The sequence below is a fragment of the Mytilus edulis genome, chromosome 12 (genome assembly GCF_963676685.1).
Source record: "Mytilus edulis chromosome 12, xbMytEdul2.2, whole genome shotgun sequence".
Classification (NCBI taxonomy): Eukaryota; Metazoa; Mollusca; class Bivalvia; order Mytilida; family Mytilidae; genus Mytilus; species Mytilus edulis.
In genome coordinates this window covers 70,553,275-70,563,942 of record NC_092355.1, presented here as the reverse complement: position 1 = coordinate 70,563,942, position 10,668 = coordinate 70,553,275, and the positions used below count along the sequence as shown (strand labels likewise).

Sequence of the window (10,668 nt, the reverse complement as noted above, 5' to 3'; positions counted from 1 at the left end):
TATCGTTTTTGATGTGGTTCATAAGTGTTTCTCGTTTTTTTTATATAAATTTGACCGTTGGTTTTCCCGTTTGAATGGTTTTACACTAGTAATTTAGGGGCCCTTTATAGCTTGTTGATCGGTGTGAGCCGAGGCTCCGTGTTGAAGACCGTACCTTGACCTATTATGATTTCCTTATATAAATTGTGACTTGAATAGAGAGATGTCTTATTGGTACTTATACCACATCTTCCTATATATATATATTTATTTATTCCTAGGTGACACTGTCATGGTAAAAATCAAAAAATGAAACAGTATATTAAATCATATTTTTTAATATAAATATCAAAATAGACAAAAGCTGCATAACACATATCTATCACAGAATGTTTGATCATATAAAATACAAGATAATGTAATGGAAGACTGGACAGGATTAAAAAATAGTCAGATAGACACAAGTAACAATCGGCAATCATCGGGTGAATCCGCTGAAAGTACGGAATTGGCCGAGTTGCGACGAATGACACAAGTAACAATCGACAACCCTCGGGTGAATCCGCTGAAGGTACGGAAACAACCTAGTTGTGACGAATGACACGAGTAAAAAAAGGCACGAAAAAATATACTGAATAGAACAAATTCAGCAACAAATACTTTTGATTTGTATCAGAGACAATTACACTGTAAATACATACAAGTATAGGTTTAAAAATAAACTTTATTTTCTAACAACCATAACAAGTGAATAGTTATTGTTGTAACAAACAAAATTAACCATATGGTGTAATTTTTACTCGACAGAAAATATATTATAAAAATAATAATTTTTCATTATAAGATTTTGAATAAAAATATATGTTGCTAAACTTTGTTACTCAGTATAAGAAAAGTTTGTGATTTGTCTGGATGTCGGATTTCAATATAATGTAAAATAAATAGTAGCACTTTTTATAGCTATGAACCACAAATAAAGTGGTATTTTTTCAAATTTGGTTTCAGAAATATAACATAAACTCGCATAAAAAGCGATCACATAAATATTGAAAACGAACTTAGGTTTTTCCTTCGTACTTGAGATTAACTAACTTTCGAAGCACCTCACGGTTCTTCCGCGGTTCTTCTGATCAAAAGGTCATGGATTTTTTTCTAGTCAGACGCAGCTCAAAATGGCGAAACGAAATTTGAGAATGTCAATAAGGCTATTTTCATTACCGATCATCTTATCTTGCACATTTCTACAAAATAATGAAAATATAGATCTTTTATAAAATAACGATTCATGCTTTTTCATCTGTCAGAAAGTGGATTTTCAACAGTATACATGCATACTGTTTGTGAATATCATTTTATCATTATTATTTTTTAATTTGACTCAGAACATTTGAAAAATTGATTAACTAATTGGGTTTTACTATTGACAATACGGGTTCGATTGACAATACTGGTTCGTGTTTACATCTTTTATGTCCTTACAAGTAGAAAGAATATTAAGGTCAACATTAGTCTCTTCAACAATATTTTTGGAATATGTATATCATGAATAAATTCCTGTCAAATCTAGAGACTGTGGTAGAGAAAAAAGCTTCCTTTCTCAATGGATTAATATTATTATTATACAGTCTATCTAAATATAAAAGGGTTTGTGTTTTAATAAAACATCCTATATGCAAACTTTCTAATTCAACTCTTGCTAAGGGAGCTACCATTTGATTTTTATGGGGGGGCTAGGATGAAAAATTTTGTCCTGCATTTTTTTTTTAGCTGTAATCTCTGTCCTGCCTTTTTATTTTTCACTCTGTTCGGTCCTGCCTTTTTTTTTTAGTTTATCCTGACTTTTTTTTTTTTGCAAGTGTCTCATCCTGCCTTTTTTTTACTCAAAACTCCTGTCCTGCCTATTTTTTTCAAATTTCATCCTAGCCCCCCCACAAACATTAAATGGTAGCTCCCTAATATATTGAATGCATTTTTTTTATTCCTAGAGTTGATTTACAAAATTTAAGATGCATATTTTCAATAGGGGATTTTTCTGTTAAAATCAAGTTGATTAATTTGTTTTCCTGAAGATAAGGCTCTGCTTTTTGGCTCTATGAACAAAAATGATAAAAAGAAATACATGTATCCAAATATGTTACTTCTGAATTATAGGTCATAAGTGGTTTTAGTCATTTGTATAAGATTCAAATGACATTAAAAAAAATCTATAAATACAACATTGTCAAAATATTTTTAAATCTCCCTGAGAGCATATGATTGTTGATAGATAAACACATGTAAAATCTCGATAGTTTACTCAAAAACAATCAGTTGACATGGAAATGACATAGAAACTTAAACAAACATGACACAATTGGTTGATTAAAACACATTAAAGATCTAATGCTAAATCATAACATAAAAAATGGCGACCTGAACACTTAAAATAACATAGTTTTGTACGGAATGCCAATATTTGCTTTTTTAAATGTGTATAGTATAGAACCATTTTAAATGTTGGCACAGTTATACATTTCGGTTTAAAGGGAATATGTGTTTTAAATTTAACGCCGACTGGGTCTTTTGTTAAAAAATGTTGAATCAGAAAAAATTTAAAGCCAGAAAACTTCTCTTGTCTGTGCACGATTGTTGACAAGCGATTACATTGTATATAGGAAGTATAGTTTCAAAATTGATTAAAAGGCATTGTTTGTCCGGTTGGTAACTAGACATGTATTGTTCGGCCTCATACTGTTTACTATTTTATTAAATTTATTGTGTTTAAAGTTGTTTGAAATAGCACTGTAATTCCTGTTACTATTATACGGTCACAACCTTTATAATTTATTAAATTAAAATATTATATCATTGTTTTGCAGAGAAGACAAAAACAGAACAGAAACGAGGCAAAATAGGATCGCATAAATCATTGAAAATGAAGACAAATTTTGGTGTATTTGGCCGGTTATGACGGCACCATATTGGTAGATCATTGTAAATATGATTGCATGAATAATAAAGATTCATGTTTAACTCCATCGTCAAATAAAATAGTAACAATGATTGTCATAGGTGTACATACTTAAACATACGCTGCTTCAAATGTATTTTTACTCATATAAAAATGTCAAAAACACATTTCATACGTATATATAGCACATGTATATATATTGAGATTCATACACAACGCACGTGTACATATTATCCACACTCATGATATATAACGCTCACACATATTTTTAACTTCTGACCCCCCCCCCCCCCCCTCCCCTAAAAAAAGCAGTATCAGAAAGCTTTTCCTAAATATCAATTCTCTTAAAAAAAAAAATTTACAACGGGTTTAAAAATATCATTGAAAGTTATTTTCCTTGTTAGATATGACATAACTAACTTTTAAAGGCATTTCTCAAAAAGATTGTACTTTGAGAAATTTAATAAAATTATAACACCTAAGGTTAAAACAGTTGATTGCGGACGATAACTTAGTTTGAAAATGGCTGCTTTTTATTTTCTTTCACACTCAGTCCTATTTCTCCATTCTATAAACATGTTTACTTGAAAATAAATATAATATGGTATGTTTGTAATGCTAGCTAAAAGATAACCGCTTCCCTGAACATGTAAATGGTAATACCATACAAAACGGATTAGCCGTTGATCTAGTCACTCGAGACTTTAAAGAGTCTTCTTCACATTGACTCATATCTGCGCCTGCTCGTTTCAGTGTTTTTACAGCAAGCGTATTGCTAGCACGTGATGCATAATAAACAGCTGTCCTGTCAGAAGAATCTAGTTGATTGATATTAGCGCCATTTTGTATCAAAACGTCAATAATACTAACGTCACCACGATGGGCGGCTAAGTGAAGAGCGGTGCAATTTCCAGGTACACCTTCCGGTGCTCCCATTTGTAGGTTAACGTCAACACCTGCCTTTAAAGCTAATTTAACAAGTTTACGACATCCTCTAAGAGCAAATGCATGGAATGGTGTCCAGTTTTCGACATTTATACTGAAAACTGATTTTGCATAATTTCTCCTACTTTTCACAAGAAATTTCGCATGTTCCTCTAACTTTTCTTCGTCTGACTTCAACAAGCCTATCATGGCCGTTGCGTCAGATGCTAAATCGTCCTCATCCATGAATTCCGGAATTTGCTGTTCCTGCTTCCGCTTCCGGCCTGTTGCTATGGAAATGAAACTGATCATATGTGAATCCGTATCCTAAAAAAAAACAAGAATATCATATGAGTAAAATTTCAGTTGGACGCCATTGTTTGATGTCGGTATGGTGTTTGCTTATCATTGAAGGCCGTACGGTGACATATAGTTATTTATTTCTTTGTCATTTGGTCTCTTGTGAAAAAATGTGTCATTGGCACTCATACTGCATATTTCTGTAAGAGATTGCGAACTAATATTGTACATAGATATAGGAAGATGTGATGTGAGTGCCAATGAGATAACTCTCCATCCAAATAACAATTAAAAAAAGTAAACCATTACAGGTCAATGTACGGCCTTCAACACGGAGCCTTGGCTCACACCGAACAACAAGCTATAAAGGGCCCCAAAATTACTAGTGTAAAACCATTCAAACGGGAAAAACCAACGGTCTAATCTATATAAAAACGAGAAACGAGAAACATGTATAAATTACATAAACAAACGACAACTACTGTACATCAGATTCCTGTTTGAAAGCATGTCTTAAAGATAATATATATGACCAGAGACATATGTATATATTTATGTCTCTGATATGACCATATAGATATATTGCATTATTTACTTCTTTTAAAGGGGCATTGGTATGAAAGCCACGTACAACTGAAGTTCCTGTTGTATGTTTACATAATTTTAAATTCGTTGCATTTGTATCATAGATGTTTGAATATGCTGCAACATCCGACGACGTCGAAGACGCTCCAACCCTATGGACGGACGCGAATCAAGAACTTCAAACGCTGAGTGATCCTGAGTTCAAACGTTACCGGTATCGATCTCAAGACATATGCATGATATGTACAGTATACCTGATCGTTATATAAACTCGAATTTATAAAACATGTTTACTTATTGTAAAAATAAAATGGATTTATAAATCACTTTTTATACGTGCTTAGTCATGCGCGTAGCTACGTTTACGTCAAAACGCCCGGGCGTACACTTGATTTTTGGTTAAAAAAATCTTTTTAATCTCAATAATTCAAAAAGATCTGGTTTAAAGCAAATCAGTCTTGTAAATTTTTCTTCAAAATTTTGTAACTGCGAACAAAAGGTGAAATTTACTTTTCAATCAGATGGTACCGTATTATATTATGTTTTTACTTTCTTTCTGTCAAAGTCTTAATCTACTTGGAATTCTTCTGACTTTCCTTTTGTTTAAAGCAATTAATAATCAGCTGAGATTCGATGAATGCTTTGAAGTTAACCCAAGCCTGTGACATCTATTCTATGTCGCGAAATCAAGAAATAGCGATCCTAGATTTGTAGATGGCGTCAACATTAAGGATTAAGTACAGATGTATCTACTTGTTAACTGCAAAAAGAAATATAGAATAATAGGTAGTTTCGTTTTTGATACTGACTATATCATATGTAATATCTCAACCCGCCCTAACGGGCTCGTCTAGATATTCCACAGTCAGTATCCTAAACGAAACTACCTATTATTCTATATTTCTTTTTGCAGTTAACAAGTAGATACATCTGTACATTATGTGGTTAAAGTTCGTTACACTTCAATTATTTGGTCAAAACTTTATCGATTTTTATGAAATCTGGCAGAAGCGTTTTTGTGATAAATGTCTTGTTGAAAGTACATTTTTTTTAATTTGGCATACGGACTTGTCTTTTGGCAATTCACAGGTGGCCTCACGCCCTGTTTTTAAGATTTTCTACATGATTACTTTGAAAACCTTCAGATATTGACGTGAAACTTAGGCAGAGGTTAATATTCAAGATCAAGAGAAAAAAATCGGAAGAAAATATTTGTTTATTTAAAATCCTGTAATGGACACATAAACGGACTAAAATGAAGCGGTAATCCCAGCCTCGAGAACCATGGTTAATCGGAACTCTTTGCGAATTTTTATAATGCACCTTATTATCTGTTCCGAGAACACAGGTACATGTATGTCGTAGTGTTTTTTTTTCAGATGATAAAAAATAAAAAAATCCAACCAGGCCTTGTGCGCTTTCTCAATATTTTTTTACAGTGTGTAGTACTATTTTTGGACAAATTATATCCAAAACCATAATAACCTTCGTCGGCTCCAACTAAAAATATGGTTGAAATCTTTTGACAGCTTCCGAAATGTTAATTTTTAACCTTTTTTAGCTGGACCAAATCACTACTTTACTTTGAAATACATGAAACAATTTGTTTTACAGTGTAATTTCATCCCTCTTCTTGTAATTTATTCATTAAACATGAAGAAATAAATTTGAAAGTAGTATAAAAAGATTGTCAAGTAACCAGGTAACACATTGTTCACACTATGGTCTATTTTCAAAGGACGAAAACTGGGTTCCCGCACACATAGTCTATGTTCAACTTGCTATTGATTAATTTGTAATGACTGAAATGAGCCCCCCATCTCGAACCCACTACTGGTAGGTTTTATAATCTGGATCCGACTGAGGCCTTCAACCAACTCTCCGAGGTTACACTTAAAAATAGTCTAGCTACGCCACTGTTAGTACATCAAACATGTGTAACAAATCTATAATACCTACTTGAAAATGAAATATGATATTTGTCAAGTTATATTTTGTAGATTAAAGTGCTATTTAAATAAAATAAAACGCATTGGATACACGTAGATCATGATATCTCATAGTTTTTTTTTCTCTAGAATATTCCATAATTTATTAGAATTCCTTGTTTATGCAATATTGTTAAATTTAAATTTGAAAAAGTGTGTATTGATTTAAAAACCGGTCTAAACTTAAATATTTGAAGTGTTTAGAATACTTAACAATTGAAAACGGTTAAAATTGGGAACATGTGTCAATAAGCATGGCCTATTTATGTGTGACGCTATACTTCTTGAATAGAATATGTAAAAATAGTTTGGAAAGGGTACAAGGCTTATTTCACCTGTATAAAGTCGATAAGCAATGCAATTTATTAAAAAAAAGGTATTAAATCTTGACTTAAATCGTACTATCGTGAATATGCTTTAAAGATAGTTAACCTTGTGTCATATGCATAAAGATTAAGCAAATAATAATTGCTATAAGATGCCACATAAAAGTATTCATATCTAAATGAAAGAACTTTTTAAACGTAATATGACACTTTAAATAAAAAAAAAATGTTTTCAATATGTGCTGATGTTTCGTTTTTCACACCAAAAACTCCATTCAATGAAATTTTCTACTAAAAAGATGCATATTTGCTAATTTTATCACAATTGCACGGGAAAAGACAGTTTTCCAAATAAGGTGGTTCTCCCTTGGAACTTCGGCTTCCTCTACAAACACAAACTGACCGTCACGATTTAACAGAATAGTGCAGAAAGTGGTGGTAAACAGCTAATTTTGCAAATAAATCAATCAAATAACATGGACCAGCTTTTGGACAATAGAAATATGGTAATTTTAATTTTTTCAAAAAAAATATTTTTTACTGCTTAAATTATTTTATATTCAAGTTTTTCATAGGCTGTTTGTATAAACATTCTAATTATTGCAACTAAAAAATAAATTATTTGCATGGCAAAAAGAAATATCAGCATGTTTTTGTTTGATAAGGACGCAACACATTCCAGATTTTCTAAAATATCACAGCTCAACAAAAATGAAATGCTGATTTTTATCATACATGCAATATGAAGGTTCAAACACGTGTGTCTTTAATCGTTTCGAGGTTAGCGAAAGTGAAATAAAATACAACAACATTTTGGATTTTGTTTTTTAATGTTTTCCGGGGGAAAAATGTGTATTTTGTATGTATAAATAACTTATTATTTAACCATCATTTTCCACAGAGTGTTTTAAAATATACATGTAGCATTATTGTATTGACTTTTTGATTGAAATAAAATAAGAGAATGTAACCTGACCTCAATGTCATGGCGTTTCAAGAGTTCGTTTCCGTTCCATCCCCCCTTGCAAAAACCACTTAAAACTTTAACTCAAACATATTTTGTAACTATTTTAAAATTATCATTTCATCAGGGTTTAGTGCTAATCTCAATGCAAGATGTATGCAAGTCTTGACTTTATCTTTGAAACAGCAAATACATTAAATATTTAAAATAACATTTTTACAAAGCATTGCAGAAAAGGTAACCAGGCAAGTCGTTGTCGAGTGCGTTACGCTGCCGGGTAAAAGAAGGTGTTATAAATTATGTCGGTGGCGGTCACTAAACGAGAGACCGGACAAAGCGTTCGAAACCAAACTGCTTTAGCTCTAATAAAAACAAAAACTGAGCTCAAAATGGTAAATCCAAAAATATATATCGACATCTGATATAGGTAAAAAACGATTTTATATTTGAGGATCAAGGAAGAAAATTTGAAATACAAGTCCAAGGAAGAAAATTTGAAATACAAGTCCAACGAGGAAAGGAAAAAGAATTTATGTTCCAGCATGCAATTTAACTAGAGAACATCTTAAGAATTAAAACTAAATTTAAGCAAGAATTTGTGCCTTTAGATATGACAAGCAAATACCAAGATTTCTGAACTGTCTCAATTTTTTTCTTTTTTAAACGTGTACTATTTTAAACGTGTAATCATTGGCAATCATACCACATCTTCTTTTTTATAACTCTAAATGACAGGTGTGTATAAAAACAAAAGCGTCCTAGATGTTGAACCTTACCTTTTCACTCTTGTTTAAAATCCCAGATATAATAATATTCCTTGTATCAAATACTTCCTCTGATATAAATCTCAGCTGTGTAACTTTTTTACAAGTCCTGAAAATAAAACTCCATGTTATAAGGTTGATTGTCACTTTATAGGTAATCCCAAACGGATTTTGAAATATCTCTTTATGACGTTTTTCAGTCCATTGATCGTAAAGTCACATGATCTCAACAGTTATATTGCGGTTAATAAAGAAAAAAAATCAATTTAAATCCCCGTGTAAAAATACAGGTATGTATATAGTTTTTAACCTTGACAATAATACACGGATTTAGGAGGGTCTAAAATTACGTTGCGTAATTAGGGTTAATTGTTTGTAATCTGCTTTGAGTGTCCGTTGCAAGCCAACGTAACATGTTTAAACACAAAATATAATATAAGTGTTACAAACAGGACTGAATTTAATACCGTTATATTAAAATCCTTGAGTTCACAATATAGGCCTCATTGACAAAAAAATGATCGACTGAGTCACAATCCAGTATCAAAGACTTACAATTCTTGATTAAGTTGTCATAGATAAAGTTTTATCTCAAACAAAAACAAAACAAATGTTAACTTTGCGCATATTTTCATTTTGAACAAACCACAAATGCTTGACTTATTCCAAGCTAAGCATATGCCTCATTCATAAAAAAAATATTATATTCATTCAAAATTATTGAGGCTTTATTAAAAAGCCGTCTATAATTTTATTGGGGGGGGGGGGGGGGGTACTAATTATCTCAATCAAAAGCAAACACAGATTGTTGCGCATATTTTCAATTTAAACAAAACCCAAACCTTGACTTACATGTAGGTATAGACATTATAAAACTAGAACGATGTTCCTTTAGAGTTCATGAAATAGGCCTCATCGATAAAAATGTATTTAATTAATGATAAAGTCATTATCTAAAAGATTTATAAATCTTGAATGAGTGCTCATTGATTACACATTATCTCAATAAAAAATAAAACAAATGTTTTGTGCCCATAACTTTCACTTTGAATGAATCCCAATGCTTGAAATATTAGATATAAAAATTATTAAACAAGAACGGTGGTGATATATAAAGAGCTAAGACGAGTTCAATATTTAGGCCTCATCGCTAAAAAAAAAAGTATATTATACAAATATTGAGTCATTATCCAGAAGACTAATGCTTCTTGCATTCATTGTATACCATGTATACATTATATATCAATATAAAAACAAAACAAAAACTCTTTGCATCTCAATTATTGTCCAATGAATATCAATTATCAGAGTATGGTCCGAGTTCAAAACCCATGCTTGCTGCATTCATAGGAATTCAATTTTACACCCCTTTTTTATTTGCATATTTCGTGACTGACCAGGGGTCCAAATAGAACTCCATATACGCTTGTCCTTATATTTGACATCAGTAAGTTTAAAATGCATAATATATATTGTTGCCGTTTCATAGACGTCTACGTCATATATACTTTTAATTATGTATATATAATATGCCGATTATCATGTATTTTAATCGTATCAGTTTAGTCAAGGAATTGTATACAAATCCTTGGTTAAGTAATTCGGTTCAGACTTAGTTAAATTACAAGACGTTACAAAAAACAATGACGGTCAATTAAAAAGAGTATACGTTGAAAAAAAAGATTAAAGTAATTCTTTTTCTTTATCCAAATGCACTTTTTGTTCAATGCATAGAATTAAAAAAAAATACATAAATCGTACAATGATTTCAAATGAGGAATTCCTGTCTTCAGTCTTGGTGATTTTCAAAACACCCTTATTTAGAAAATCCCTCCTCTAAAGGAGCACGCAGCACAATGTCGAATAGAAATGTTTATAAAACCTTTAA

The 10,668-nt window shown here is 31.5% G+C and overlaps 1 protein-coding gene across 1 annotated transcript; it reads right to left on the bottom strand.

Moving 5' to 3' along the window:
• Positions 1-304: 304 nt before the first annotated feature.
• Positions 305-8,995, bottom strand: LOC139499036 (uncharacterized). The gene is made up of 2 exons (XM_071287699.1): positions 8,793-8,995; positions 305-4,180 (listed from the first exon to the last, which is right to left on the bottom strand). The coding sequence occupies exon 2, from the start codon at positions 4,163-4,165 to the stop codon at positions 3,548-3,550; it is 618 nt and encodes a 205-aa protein (XP_071143800.1). The 5' UTR covers positions 4,166-4,180; positions 8,793-8,995; the 3' UTR covers positions 305-3,547.
• Between the last annotated feature and the right edge of the window lie 1,673 nt (positions 8,996-10,668).